Here is a 16,766-nt window from a genome sequence, read left to right as displayed (position 1 = left end):
TATAACCTTAATCAATAATTAAACCAATATCCCAAAAACCAAGGCCCAATCTATAATCCATCTTACTAAAGGGTAAAAGACCATTTTACCCTTCCCAAAACTTGTCCAACTTCTCATGGCCCAACTCCCAAAAGGCACAAGGCCCAAAAGGCCCAAAATGTACGCCCCGCGTACTTGAAACATACGCCCTGCCTACCGACTGCAAAGCACAATGTACAGGTCGCCAATGCACGAAACCAGCATTACGCTGAGCGTACTCCTACGTACGCCCATCGTTCTTATCAGAGGCCCAAAATCCATAAATAGCTCTTAATGGTTAAGACAAAAGCATCCAAATGCATATCTGACCGTTAAGGAGTGTCTTAACACATAAAGTTGGCAACTTTACTCCTTTGCATGCTAAATGGGGGCCAAATCCTTGTTTTTATCCACACTAAGAACACCAAATCATGCATGCATCAACAAAAACCCTCAAGATGACATTTTTATGACTTAACAACCCAACAAGGACCAAATATAAGGCTTAAAGGTCCTGAAGTAGCTTCTACTCACAAGATCAACAACCTTGGGACCAAAACATGCTAAAAATACCATCCAATACTAGATCTACACTAAAGAACCATAAAGTTTTAAGCTTTATACCTCCAGAAGGTAGATCAAGATGCACAAAGTCTGGATTCACACGCTTCAAGCAACCCCACACTTTTCCAAGAAGCTCATTCTTCTTCAATGAGCACCAAAATGCATGAAATCACACCAAAAGCTCAAGAATCACACCAATGGAAACTAGGGTTTCGTTTCTAGGTTTTAAAGGGATGGAGGCTGAAGGTAGAAGGGTTTGGAGTTGAGTTAAGGCCATTAAATAGGGTCCAAGACCCTAAATTAGGGTTTACACTTGAATGGAGTATGCACGGCGTACTCTCTGGTACGCACAACGTACTCCAAAGAGCACCCGCGATGCACCTGTTTAGTACGCACAACGTACTCCTATGTACACCCCGCGTACTAGGCTTAACCCTAATACCACCAAACTTTCGAAGGCAATAACTTCTTCGTTCTAAGTCCGTTTTCGACGATTCTTATATCCCAGAAAAGGTAATGAGAAGATCTACACTTCTATCAACTCTCCCTTGCCTTCAAATTTTTTGAACTTAAATCCAAAATCCATAAAAGGCCCGAATTGACACTATACCGGTATACCCTTGGGCTCCAAAACACAACCCGAACTCTCGGGTCATCCAATCTACATTTTCCACACCCAAAGGGGTCTAATTCTATTTTTCTCACAGACCCTAAGTCTTATGATAACCGATCTTCGGGTCACGGCCCTGAATTAGGAAACGATTCAGAACAGGGTGTTACATCAATATTGATACCACTTGGACATGTCATGTTGGTTCTCTTGGATTTTGAACTACTATACTTTCTTGTAGTTTTGGATATGGTTTCTTTTACATAATGTTGGTGATTGTTAAATATTTTCTTTACAAAGTCTTTCGTTGCATTTTAACGTTAAAAAGATGTTTTAAAAATAAAATATATTGGTGAAAATCACGACGTTATATATATATATATATATATATATAGAGGTAAGTTCAATTGAGAAAATAAAAAAGGTTGAGAATGGGGGAATCATTCTCAGCCAATCATTTATCTAACATGTTCAAATTAAAAAAATGCGCGTGTCCATTTTCATTAAGGGTATCTTTGTAAATTAGCAACTTTTTTACATAGAACTTACCTGTTCGTTGTTATCAGTTTCCAATATAATGATATCTTTAGCTCGTTTGAATCGGATATGAGGAATTCATTATCAAGATTATTTTCTTTATATAACTCGTTAGTAATTATACGTATTCATTCCATTAATCGTGAAGTTTCGCATCTGTGTTTCAGTTTTCTACTTCGTATTCAGTTTCCGATTTGATCAGGTATGTATATCGTTTGAATCGGATAGATCAGAGTTCATTATCAAGATTATTGCTTTTTATAATTTGTTTGGAATTACGCTTATTATCTTCGTTTTGGAGTTGTTTCATCGGAGTTCATTATCAAGATTATCAAGTTTCGAATATGTATTGGAGTTATTTCATCGAATTTTTGTTAAGTAGTTTGAGATATTTATTTCAAATCGGAGCTGATTTAATTTTTAATCAGATATATCGTTGTAGTTTTTACGCTCTGTACTGAGAGAGATTGCTTAATTACATCATCTGATCATATATGATTTAAGTTTCTTTCAGATATTTTGTACGTTGAGGTGAAATATATTCGAAATTAACCAGGTTTTCATCTTTACGACTTTTTTTGTGAGATATATTCGATATATTCGATATTAAGATTGTTTTTGTTTATTTATATAGATCATTTGGTGTATTATGTCGAATTCTAGTGTTATTGATGGTGATTTGTATTCTTCTATGAGTGAGAGTGAAGAAGAAGATGTTGAAAACTCATTTTTTGAAGGTATCAGTTTATGAATTATTTTTTTGTTTTTAATTTTTTTGATTATCATTTATTTACATATGAATATGTTAATATAAATAAATTGTTGTCTTATTCATATATGAATAAACGTGTGATAATTGTAATTTCGAATTTATTATTTTTTTCGTTTCATTCATATATGAATAAGTTATGTTTTATTTTATATATTTTGAATCCTCATGAATTTTATGTATTCATATATGAATGTTTTATTCATATATGAATGTTTTTTGTTTTATTTATATGAGTTTCATGTATTCATATATATTATTGTTTTATTCATGCATTATTATTTTAGGTGATGAATCTTCAAGTTCAGTACATGATGCGCAATATTGTGATGATATAATTGGAGAACATGTCTATAAGCCAGATGTACCTGTTCAACTTATTCCATTTAAGGGTTTAATCTTCAAATCATTAAAGTTGGCTATCAAAATGTATTCTGAGTATGCTGAAATTGGTGGTTTTGATGTTAGACTGAGCACACAGTCAAGGTTTGATAACAAGATTATAAAGAAGAAACATGTTATATGTAATCGTGGTGGTAAATAGAAAAAGAAATCTTGTGACACATTAGGTACAAGTGGTGTTAGGAGGAAACGAAATTCAAATTCAAGAGCTATTGGTTGTCAAGCAAAGATTATATTTGAATCTGTGTATGGAATTCCAGATTATAAAGTTTTTCAGTTTGATGAACTTCACAACCATCCACTTGAGAAGAGAAACGATTTAAAAAAAGCGAGACAAATGTCATATTCAGAAATAGAGTTTATTTTGCGTGCTTCCACATAAAAAATAGGTCCAACTATGGCTCATAAGTTGAGGGCAGGTTTGAGAGGTGGGTATGAGTTTGTAAAGCCCAAAGTAGTTGACTATAAAAATTTAAGGAGAGATATCAACAGGGTTATTGGTTATAAAGATGCCCAAATGATAGTAAACACAATGAATGACCGTCGAGCTCACTATCCAAATTACTCATTTGAGTTTAATTGTCAAGATGATGTTTTGGACTGTATGTTTTGGGCTGATGAAATGGAGAAGGCATATTATGCTGAATTTGGTGATGTTATCTCGTTTGATGCGACTTTCCGAACAAATAAGTAAGTTATTTTATCTACTTTTGTTTATAGCTTATTCATATATGAATATTTTTATATTCACTTATTAATACATCAAAAATTGACTTTAATGAACATTTTTTTTCTGTGTTAGGTATCGAATGGTTTTTGTTCCGTTTACTGCTATTGACCATCATAAAAAATCGGTTACTGTTGGATCTGGGTTGCTAAGCAAAGAAAGCATTGAGTCTTACTCTTGGTTGCTTAAAGCATTTCTTAAAACTCATGGGAAAGAACCAACACTTGTTTTAACCGATCAAGATGCTGCAATAAAACAAGCTGTTGAGAATGTGTTTCGTAATTCAAAGCACCGATTATGTATGTGACATATAATGAAAAAGTTGAAAAAAGGTATTATTTTAATATATTTCAAATATATTACTTATTAGTATATTCATTTATGAATATTGATTGTTATTTTACTTATTATTATTTATTCATTTATGAATATTTTTGTTTTAATACAGATATTAGATGATTTATTTACGAACACAGACTTTAGAAAAAGGTTTTCGAAGCTTGTTTGGGACATTAATATGAAACTTGATGTTTTTGAGGTGAAGTGGGGTTTGCTTATGAAGGAATTCAATCTTGAAGACACAAGATGGTTTAAAGACATGTTTACAATACGTGATTCATGGATACCTGGATATTTTAGTGATATTCCAATGTGTGGTTTGATGAAGACTACATCGAGGTCAGAGAGTATGAATTCATTCTTTAATACATACTCAGAAAGTGGGAACTTACTTTTGAATTTCATGATGAATTACGACACTGCCATTCAAAAGCAAAGGAATACTCAACGAGAGCTTGATAAGGCATCAAAGAAAGCATCATATAAAATGCAAACACCTCGAGAAATAGAACTGCAAGCATCAAAGGTTTATACAAGTACATTATTTTTTGAGGTGCAAAAAGAAATATATAAAGCATGTTTTTTCTGTACGTACTCATATGTTGGTATTGAAGATGGTTGGGAAGTTTACATTGTGCAGCACAACAACAGTAAAAGTGATTTTAAAAATGAATTTAAGGTAATTTTACTAGTTTTTTATGAAAAATGTAATAATATTCATATATGAATATGAGAATATTCATATATGAATATCAATATTCATATATGAATATATGAATATTATATGAATATATGAATATATGAGTGTTGATATGAGTATTCTTATATGAATGTAAATGTGTAAATTTTGTTTTTGTATCAGGTTGAAATAAAAGTTGAAGAGAAAGAAATAAATTACAGTTGTGAACATTTTAAGCGTATGGGTGTTTTATGCAGACATGCTTTTACAATAATGATGAGATGTGGTGTTAAAGAAATTCCTGAAAGGTACATTTTGAAGAGATGGAGAAAGGATGTGATATCAAGAAATTATCGTTTTAGTTCTGTTCAATCCGATTCAGGTGATTATGAGAATGTAAAGCTAGTCAATGATTCATATTATAGTTTTGAATCATGTTTGGATATTTTAAGAGATGACAAAAAGAGATTGGCTTTGTTTGCTGAGAAACAACAAATGTTGTTGAAGGAATTTGAGAGTGATTATATTTCTCCTGGATTGAAAAGCAAGACAGATGGTGAAGTCGTATGCAAGCTTTTGGGTGTTACTATTCCTATTCCAGAAGAGATTAATATTCATGTTCCTGAAGTTCAAAGCAATAAAGGTTCTGGAATCAAGAAAAGAATTCCAAGTGCGGGTGAAGTAGCATATGAAAATTCTAAAAAAGAACATAGAATGTGTTCAGGATGTGGAAAACGAGTTCCACACAATTTACGTACTTGTCCAGAAAGAGTTGGAGCTGCTAAATCAGCAAAAGACAGTTAGAGATTTTTTAGTTTTTTTTTTAATGTTTTTTGGTTTTATTCATTTATGAATATATGCAGATAAAAACAATAAACAATAATATTCATGTATGAATAATAAACATTTATATTTATATGGTAAATTGATATGTTGATATTTGTTTTTTAAATTACTATAAAATAAGTTATATTGATATTGTAAATTATTCATAAATGAATACAAATATGTGAAATTTGTTATAATAATAAATAAGTAATATTCATATCTGAACTTTTTTATGTTAATATCTGAACTTTGTTATACTAACATATTACTTTGAACTTATTCATAAATGAATATATCATATTCGTATTCATTTATGAATAAATAAAAATAAAGTTTGAAAATATTTGAATATAAAAAAATGACATAAATAAGCAAACTTGTTTCTACTAATAAGTTAGTTATATTCATATCTGAAATTTGTTATATTCATATATGAACTTTGTTATACTGACATATTACTCCTAATTTAATCATAAATGAATATATCATATTCGTATTCATTTATGAATAAACATAAATAAACTTTGAAAATATTTAAATATAAAAAACTGACAGAAATAAGCGAAGTTGTTTCTATTACATAATCATTCAACACAAGATAATAAAAGCTGTTCATAAGCATTTCACAAAATATTAAAACGATGTTCAATAACATTTAACAAACCATTTAAAACTTGTTTCGCAAAATCATCTTACATGTACTTCAAATCCATTCATCTTCAACACAAACTGTTCTATAGCATCACACTTCAACATTCTTTCATCTTCACAAGCAATCATCAATATTCTTTTAACCTTTTTTGAATTGTTTGCATAGCCTTGTATGCATGATCAGTACGCACTTTGAATTCAACTTTTTGATATTTTTCAGCAAGTCCAACACCTTAGCCTTCAACATGTTAATTTCAGAAGTTAGCATTATGTGTGCATATCTTTGCCTGAGCTTCTCTAAAGTAGTTTGCTGAACTACACTTTCTTTATGAAGACCTAGTTTCCACTTTGAGAGTGGTTGTCCCATATATGTCTCCATATGTCTCATTGCAAAGACCCCACAATCAAATTTGTTTTTAACTGTTCTCCATGACATTTCAAGTCGTTGGGGTTTGATACTTTCTTTTGAGATTGCATTTGCTCTTGGATGGTTTATTTCTTTAAAGTATCTCACAAACAAATTTTTCTGATCATTAAATAAAATAAAAGTTAGATATGTAATAAATTGGTTCTTTTATGTTGTTGTGAATTGGGTACATACCAAAGGTTTCAATATTACTCCGTATTTCCCTTCATAATCCCCCTCAACTGCACTATTGTCTAGAATTTCAATTGATGGTTTCTTTAAGTTGAAGACAATCACAAAAATGTGAGTACTTCTAACAACTGGAAAGAATACCTGTTTTTATGTATATAATGGTAAGTATTTTGTGGATAAAATATATATAAAAAAACAACTTTAATTAACATACCATGTCAATATCTTTTATGTTCAAGATTTTTTTGTACCCATTGGTACTGTCATGAAAGTTCTCCTTGAATTTTTCATACTTTCTTTCATCAGACAATGTTGAAGTTAGATAAGCAGTCTGTAACCAATATAATCATATGTGAATTTCAGTTGAATATATATAATTATGTTAAAGAATACATCATATTTGTATAATCATATGTGAATTTCAGTTGTAAAAAAATATAATATTCATCAATGAATACATCATATTGGTGTATTCATTTATCAATAAGGAAGGAATTAAGGTTAGAACATAAACTTACAGAAACTCCAACTTTCAAGAAGAGTCTGTATGGTGAATTTCCAAAATCCCTTTCCAGTTCTTGGTGGTTGATTAAATCAGCCCAAGTGTCTAAAACTTCTCCAAAAATCTCTGTGTTTGCATATAGACTTTCCATAACTGCTCTTTCTGTTATCTGAACATATTTTGTCTGGACAACCACATCTCTGCAAATATATAATCAAAATGTCATATATTATTATCTATATAATAATCATATATGAATGTATATAAAATAAAGTTACTTACGATGTATTGCCTTGTAAGTTGAACAACCATTCACAGATAATACTCTCCTGATGTGTCAGTTTGGGTTTTGTGTCTGTTATTCTGCATTTGAAAGGTGATTTGAAAGCATCAGCAAGCTTTTTCTCTATTGGTTGATCCAGATCATGCTTTGATGGTCCTACTTCAGTAGGAATTGATACAGAGATTGGATTTGGATTAAGAACATTTTTCTTTGCTAATCTGATAACAACCTTCTGATGGTCGTCTTTGATTTGTTTCTTTGTAAGTGGTTTTTTTGGTGAAGATTCGTTAGATTTTTTACTTGAAGTTTGATCTGAATCTTGACTGAGACCTAGACTAAAGCTTGGATGAGTATCTGCATGCCAGGAGATTTATCATATAAATAGTTGTAAGTTAATTATAATATTTGAGTTTATATTTTGAAATGTTTATCCAAATTGTTACCTCCTTTATTTCCTTTTGTCTTGTCAGCTTTTTCTCCTTTCTTGTTTTCATTTTCTAACTTTTTCTTTCCTGAAAGATAAAGAACTTTGATTAAGTAATTCATATGTGAATAAGTAATGTATTCATTTATGAATAAGTAATGCATATCATTATTTATGAATAAGAAATATTAAAATTTTATTTTTTTGTATATTGCGTTATTTATTTGTGAATAATAAAACTTATTATATTCATTTATTAGTGATTCAACTATTTACCTTTATCTTCTGCATTTCCTTTCTCAGTTTTTGTATGTTTATCTTCACCTCCATCTTTCGTGTTCTTAGCTTCTGTTCCTCCTTTATTTCTATCTTCAGAGTTTTCCTTGCCTGAAACATATACATCATATATGAATATTTTTTATTTTTTATTCATTTATATAGTGTATTATTCACTTATGAATAAACAATGTTATTAAAAAAATCAATATAAATATTGTAATATATTTTAAATCATTCATTTACCTGTTTCATCTCCCTTTGTTTTTTCAACTTTTGTTCATTGTTCATGTACACCTTCTGATTTTTCCTTTTCTGCAAGAGTATTAGTTTACCTGTACTCATTGGTGACCCTGGTCAAAATTTAATAAACAAAATTGTTATTGTGTATTAATATTTTTATATATTTTTTTAAAATAAAAGTAAGACAAAATTTACCTATATCAATATTATCGAAAATAGTTTTCATTTCAGGGTGATTCCAGATTTCATCTTCTTGACTATTTAAACTTGAAATTCCAATTCCAAGGACATTGTCCACAATGTTGTCAACAACTTTATCCAACAAATTTTCATTTTCAGTTTGTTGAATAGTCTCTTCATGATTATTTGTTTCTTCATTATCATCAACTTTTTTCTCTTCATCATTGTCATTTTGATTGTTCTTTCCATCTTTCTCTTTTACTTCAGTTTCACCTTCTTTTTTATTATTATCTCAATCATTCTTTATTCTTTTATTCTCTGCTTCATTTGAATCAAGCAATTAATCTTCTTCTGGTTGACTTCCATCATTATCATTGTCTTCTTCACCATTTCCCTCTTTATCTTCATTTTCTTTTTGATCGTTTGTTTTTTGACAGATTATTGGTGTCAAATTGATTCCTTCAAATCCAGTTTGATTACTTGGAAATTCAAAAATAGTTGTGCCTTCTGTTTTTTCTTCACCAATTATATTTGTCATCTTTTCTTCGAAAATCCTAAAACTTTCCTTTTCAGGGAACTTTGTTATCGCATCATTGAGCTTTGAATTCAGCTTTTCCTTCATCCTCTCGAAACTATTAAGCATTTTAGATATTTTTGATTCATATGCCTATGTAATAAAAAGAAGTATGATTAGAATTTAATGTAATCATATATTATTAACATGTTCAAACTAATTACCTCAACAGAATGATCTTCATCTTTATCAGAATCATTGTCTTCGAGATCTGTATCTCCTTCATCTTGTTCATTAACAAATTCTTCGTTTAATTCTCCAAGTCCAAATCTACCTTTTTCTTGTTCAAATGTCTCTTGATATCTAATCTTCTCTGAACTCCAATAATAAATTGTTGGACGTTTACGTGTTACTGTTAAAGCTTCTGAGTGGATGTTATCAGCATAGAACAACTGCACATAAATGATAACTAATTGATATTCATATATGAACAAGTAATATTATTTTTTACTTATTCATATATGAATAAGTAATGTAAAGCATTACGTGTGAACACATATATTTTTCTTATTCATATATGAATATTTGCGATTAGTTTATGAATAATCAATATTATTAAAAATTGAGTATAAACATTATAATAACTTACCACCAAGAAAGTTGAAGGTCCAACAAAGAAGTTGATATCTGAGTATGGTATGTATGAGTTTTTTGTTCTGACAAGACAGTCCAAAACATAGCTGCACCAGTCTATGTTGCTGATATCTGTTTTTCTTGAAATATAACTCAAGGGAAACAGCTTGCATCTTCCCATTGATGTTGACTCGCAAAACGTGTTGACAAAAAGAACTAAGAAGTTCAATTTGAAATTGAAATCAGCTTGTGTGGTAGAAACAATAACATTTTTGATTGGACTCAGTCGGATGATTGAATATTTTTTAAATTGTTGCTTCCATTCATCATAACTTGTATCATCCTTAGGCCATTGATCCAGTTGTGTAAGTTTGGTTCCACCAATTGTTATGCCCAACATGTCATGAACAGACTCTCCTGTTACTTTTAGTTCATTTCCTTCAATATCTATCACCATTCTCTCAGAATCAAATTTTTGAAGAACATAAAATCCCAGCTTCAGTGGTATATCTGTGATTTTCATTTTTAACAAAGCTCCAAAACCCATAGATCTTACACATTCTTTTTGTTCTTTGCTCATCCCAAGGATTATAGATAGTAATGTCTCTGGTGAACATCTGTTTTTCATTGAGTAAAATTCTTTTACCATTGGTTTTTTTTTTTTTTTTTGTCTTTTTTGATTGGTGACTCCTTTTTTTTGCCTTCTTCGATGGATGACTACTTTCAAAATCAGAGTCTGAATCTTGTAGTTGTTGTTTTTCAGGAGTTTTCCTTTTTGATGGACTTTTTCTGCTTTGATGCTTTATTTTCTTTGGTACTTTTGTTTCTTTTTTATCTGGGAAATGAAAACATATAATATTTGAATAAGTTACTGATATATGAATATGATATATGCTCGTTGATTTATTAATATTTATTTATTACAAAAATATAACTAATATATACAATTTTACTCATATATGAATATATTAGATATGATAGGAATTTTGTACCTTTCACATTTTTCCTCTTCAAATCTGTTTCTATCATAGTTGTGGGGTCTTTATCAGAAATACAAATCTTCTTACCTTCATGAAAGAGTGAGTAGAAGATAAATAATTTTGAAATACATTTTACAAAGAAAATATATTATATTCATAAATGAATATAGAATATTCATTTATAAGATATGATATGTATTTTATACCTTTTTGATTTTTCTGCATTGATCTTGTTTCTCTCATTGTTGGTGAATCTTTATCGGAAATGTTAGTGTTCTTACCTTCATTCAATAGTAAGTAGAAGATAAATGAGTTTGATATTCACGAATGAATATTTGAATAAAACATATGTATTCATATTTTTTTATTCTCATATGAATATGTTTTGTTATATTCATATGTGAATAGAACATATATAAGTCATTCTTGTTGTATTCATATTTGAATAATGTATGTATGGCAGCAAGTTATGTTCTATTCATATGTGAATATAACATACATATTCACGAATGAATATTTGAATAAAACATATGTATTCATATTTTTTTATTCTCATATGAATATGTTTTGTTATATTGACATTTGAATAATGTATATATGGCAGCAAGTTATGTTCTATTCATATGTGAATGTAACATACATATTCACGAATGAATATTTGAATAAAACATATGTATTCATATTTTTTTATTCTCATATGAATATGTTTTGTTATATTCATATGTGAATAGAACATATATAAGTCATTCTTGTTGTATTCATATTTGAATAATGTATGTATGGCAGCAAGTTATGTTCTATTCATATATGAATATAACATACATATTCACGAATGAATATTTGAATAAAACATATGTATTCACATTTTTTTATTCTAATATGAATATGTTTTGTTATATTCACATTTGAATAATGTATGTATGGCAGCAAGTTATGTTCTATTCATATGTGAATATAACATACATATTCACGAATGAATATTTGAATAAAACATATGTATTCATATTTTTTTATTCTCATATGAATATGTTTTGTTATATTCATATGTGAATAGAACATATATAAGTCATTCTTGTTGTATTCACATTTGAATAATGTATGTATGACAGCAAGTTATGTTCTATTCATATGTGAATATAACATACATATTCACGAATGAATATTTGAATAAAACATATGTATTCATATTTTTTTATTCTCATATAAATATGTTTTGTTATATTCACATTTGAATAATGTATGTATGGCAGCCAGTTATGTTCTATTTATATGTGAATATAACATACATATTCACGAATGAATATTTGAATAAAATATATGTATTCATATTTTTTTATTCTCATATGAATATGTTTTGTTCTATTCATATGTGAATAGAACATATATAAGTCATTCTTGTTGTATTCATATTTGAATAATGTATGTATGACAACAAGTTATGTTCTATTCATATATGAATATAACATAAATATTCACATTTGAATATTAGTTTTGCTTGTGTTGAGAAGTAAACAAAACATATTTTATTTACCTTTTTGATTTGTTCTTGTTTTTCGTTTATATGTTTTCTTCACTGTTGGTGTTGTTTCTGTAAGAGTAAGTAGTTAATATTAGGAAAACATAAGCGAAATGTGAAGTAACGTTTGTATTTTGACAAAATAGTTTTGAATAAAGATGAAAAATGAAGAGATGATGTAAAATCATTTATATATCAACTAATAATGGATGATTCTTACAAAAATTTCAAGTAAATAAAGTAATAACGAAGGAGAGTTACGAGAATGAACGAGTATCATAAAAAATTGAAGTAAACAACCTTTTTTGAAGAATGAACAGTGTGAAAACAATGTTTTTTAGTTCTAAATCAACTAATAATGATCGAAGATTACGAGAAATTTCAAGTAATCAAGTGATAATTTTAGAAATGATTCGAAATCGTTAAAAACTCGAGAAAAAACGTCGATGGTTACCTTTCATTGTCAAGAGTGAGGAAATGGTCTCGTTCATGTTTTCATCGGAAGACATTTTTCTTCGTTTATGTTATTTGATGCTTCTGCAAATGGTTTTCTTCTTATCGATTCTTCTGCAAATGGTTTTCGTGTTATGGTGTATCGAAGAGGGAAATGGTGTTTTTCTGTCGAGATTTGATGTGTTATCAAATTACTCAAGTGCCCTGACGGTTTAATGTTTTTGGATTATTTACAAATTTGTCACCGCTCATTAATGTATTTGGATTATTTACAAGTTTGTCACCGTGCGTTTTTTAAGCTCATTAAATGATTGGTTGAGAATGGTTCCCTCATTCTCAACCTTTTTTTTCTCAATTGAACCCTCTTCTCTCTCTCTCTCTCTTTCTCTCTCTCTCTCTCTCTCTCTCTCTCTCTCTCTCTATATATATATATATATATATATATATATATATATATATATATATATATATATATATATATATATATAATGCGTAAGGGTACATTAGTCATAGCGCTAATAATGATTTATGAAAATGTCATCTCCAATAATCGTATAATTATGTAAACTAGTGGAAGACTCATCATGCCGTCGGCGTAGGTTTCGATTGGTTTAGACATTATTTTTTTATGAAAGGGTTGGTGTCATTAAGATAACATGAGATTGTGCATCCATTGTGGAAACACAATGTTCATAGATGTGTTAAATAAGAAGCTGGTAAATTGGTATGTTTATAACATCTGCATGTTTACAAAAGACTTCTACGTGAAATTAATAAGATATTACATTCATGGAACTTGCATGTTGACAAAAAGCTTGTACATATAGATTGATAGAATAAATGACCATTTTAAAAAGCTTGTACATATATATTGATAGACTAAATGACCATTTTGCCCCTGCATAGTCATCCCGAAAGACGTGAGCTCATAGTTACCTTCTTGCCCCCACGGACCACCATACCCACCTTGCTCATTTACATCACCTTGCATATCACTCAACATATTTGTAGATCCAAGTCTTGATCTTTTTAGTGGGCCCGAGTTTCGGATGATTTTCGGCCCCTTTGTAAATAATTTAAGTTATATGACCCACGTGTGACCTTTCAACTTTCTTTTTAATAGGACAGTTTAAAATAGTGTGTTTGTAATAACTTTGAGGGTACTCACTTCCCTTCACTTGTTTCTGTCAATATTTCCTCCAATTATATCCAACTTAAGATAAGACGTTGTTTGAATTATTACCAATATCTCCATTTTTTCTTTGATCTGCATTATCTTCAAGATGTTCTTGATACCATTTGGAACAAATTGGAACTTTCTAGTAGTTGGAGTTGGTTGAACCTACAAAAGAAAGAATCGGTTGAGATCATTTAGTATAGTGAATTACGAGTTTTTAACCAAAATAGGGTTATTGAAAAAAATATTTACCAATCTAGTATAGTTTGAAAAATATTTACCAAACTAGTGTTTTCCTTCATTTTTTTTATTTTTCAATATTTCTTATTGTTTTTCTATTTATTTAAAATATCAGCTTTTTTACTTTTTTTATTTCAGTTTTTTTACTATTTATTTTAAATATCAGTTTATTATTATTATTATTATTATTATTTACTATGCATTTAACATAAATATCTAACATACAAAAGAGCTTTATTACTTTGGTTCATTACATGCCTATTTGATTAATTTTTTTCTACCGTTTATATAGTGATTACGAGTTTACTTTAATTTTCTTACCATTTATTTATACATATATTTTAAAAACTTAACCCTTTTACAAATTCAAGTTTTTTCTCATGTCTTTATTTATACAACCTTTGCATGCTTTTTAATTGAGTGTCTTTACATTATAAAATATAAAAAGCAAAAGTTTACATATTTTTTGTCTTTACATAAAAACAAATATGTAAAAACATAGAAAACAAATTTTAAAAAAATCTAATTTGTAAAACGAAAGAAATCATAAAATACATGCATAAAACGAAATATGTAAAAAATATTTAGAAAACAAATTTCCAAATCAATAAAAACTATTATTTCAAAAACACGTGAAAACAAAATTGTAAAAAAAAATATACGGACAAAATTTTATAACACAACTATTACTTTTGCTTTTTATATTTTATTTTCAATGTAAAGAAACTCAATTAAAAAGCATGCAAAGGTTGTATAAATAAAGACATGAGAAAAAACTTCTTTTTGTAAAGGGTTAAGTTTTTAAAATATATATATAAATAAATGGTAAGAAAATTAAAGTAAACTCGTAATCACTATATAAACGGTAGAAAAAAATTAATCAAATAGGCATATAATGAACCAAAATAATAAAGCTCTTTTGTATGTTAGATATTTATGTTAAATGTATAGTAAATAAAAGTATATAAAATTTAATAAAAAAAACTGAAACAAAAATAAAATAAAAAAATAAACTGATATTTAAAATCAATAAATAGTAAAAAAAAACTGAATTAAAAAAGAAGTAAAAAAGCTGATTTTTTAATAAATAGAAAAACAATAAGAAATATTGAAAAATAAAAAAAAATGAAGAAAAACACTAGTTTGGTAAATAATTTTCATACTATACTAGATTGGTAAATATTTTTTTCAATAACCCCATTTTGGTTAAAAACTCGTGAATTACTAATGTGCCGTTATATTTTATCAGTCTCTATTAGAAACACTTATAGTGAGCTTAGGGAAATTATGAAACACTGCAGGTGTATGCAGAAAAACTAAAATACAAATTTTTTTACATAATTTGAAAAAAAAAAGGAAGTTTACAAATAAGTGTTTGTCATTATAAAAGAAATGTAAAGATGTGATAGGTCTTTACATTTTAACATTATATTCTATTAAATCATAATTTTATTGTTTAACAATTGAGAACAAAAAACTTATAATTGTTCATATATTTGGGTTTTTATCCTGTACATGGCTATTGAAGCATTACCATCTAACCTTTTCACCAAATCATGATCCCCTAATGAAATTTTTTGTTCATGTTTTGCCAATTTTAGTTGTGGGTAGTCATAAATAACATACATCACCAAATCAAAAAAAAATATAAAGCACATATGGAAAACTTGAAATAAGAAACAAAACTGAAAAAGTTTGAATTTTGGATTAGGCATAGTAAAAATAAGAAAGAACAGGGAGTTATGAATTTAGTTAAAGCTCACTCTTTCTTTTGCAGTCAACTTCTCAGTCAAATTGAGTAGTACCTTTTCGTTGATCTCTAGGTTCTTTTTAATTAACTTAGGTTGCTGAAGGAGAAAAAAAAGGCAAAATGCAGCCAAATGATCAAGTATAAACATAGCGAAAGGATTACATCACCTAAAAATTTATCAGCTCACCTTTCAACTTCAAACACATCCATCAAATAAGTAGCCTCCTCTAGTTTAACAACTTCAAACATATAGCAAAAGGATTACAGTGCTTCTCTAAGCTCCTCGGCATTTGTTGTTAACTCTTTATTCTCAAGATGCTCCATTGTAATAATGGTGTACTTTTGCATAGGAATGGTGTACTTTTGCGTAGGAATGACCTCAACTTTGAATGCCAAATAGAGAATCCAATATTTAACCCTTTGTTGGTCTTCACTGTTAATTTATTAATCACACAACCAATAAACATTTATGTATATTAAACATACACATTTATACATGTCTAGAGTGTAATTGTCAATTGATAGTAAAACCTAATTATGACAATTACTTTCTTTCTAACCAACGAAACGGTTGACTAATACCTATTCTAAACTAATATACTTGTTCACACTTCAATATCTGATACAACTAGCTAATCCTGAAATTTGATTATCTTGAACTAAAATAATATTATTTACAATCATAAACTTTTTCCCAACCCCAATTCAAAATAAAACTGATTCATAATTTTTTTTTTCAAAAAAAAAGAGAGGCTTTTGGTAGTGTACCTTACTCTAAGGATAAAAGTTATGGAAAGCATGTGAAGCCTTCCATGCTTGGATGCCATATTAACCATCATATGCAGCAACAACAACTGTTAGTCATATCATCAT

General features: G+C 28.6%; 1 protein-coding gene across 1 annotated transcript; it reads left to right on the top strand.

Moving 5' to 3' along the window:
• The first annotated feature begins 3,297 nt into the window (after positions 1-3,297).
• On the top strand, positions 3,298-5,449 carry LOC145114249 (protein FAR1-RELATED SEQUENCE 6-like). The gene is made up of 4 exons (XM_079050251.1): positions 3,298-3,590; positions 3,703-3,898; positions 4,076-4,645; positions 4,829-5,449. Exons 1-4 carry the CDS (start codon positions 3,298-3,300, stop codon positions 5,447-5,449), a joined length of 1,680 nt encoding a protein of 559 aa, XP_078906377.1.
• The last annotated feature ends 11,317 nt before the right edge of the window (positions 5,450-16,766 follow it).

This window comes from Lactuca virosa, chromosome 5 (genome assembly GCF_052849685.1).
Source record: "Lactuca virosa cultivar CGN04683 chromosome 5, Lactuca_virosa_CGN04683_v6, whole genome shotgun sequence".
NCBI lineage: Eukaryota > Viridiplantae > Streptophyta > Magnoliopsida > Asterales > Asteraceae > Lactuca > Lactuca virosa.
The sequence above is the reverse complement of the archived record's forward strand: the minus strand, read 5'-3'. Positions and strand labels throughout refer to the sequence as shown.

Coding starts and splice junctions, on each gene's coding strand:
- LOC145114249 (XM_079050251.1), top strand. CDS start 3,298: ATGGCTCATAAGTTGAGGGCAGGTTTGAGAGGTGGGTATGAGTTTGTA. Junction 3,899..4,075: donor TAAAACAAGCTGTTGAGAAT/GTGTTTCGTAAT, acceptor GTTTTAATACAG/ATATTAGATGATTTATTTAC. Junction 4,646..4,828: donor ATTTTAAAAATGAATTTAAG/GTAATTTTACTA, acceptor TTTTTGTATCAG/GTTGAAATAAAAGTTGAAGA.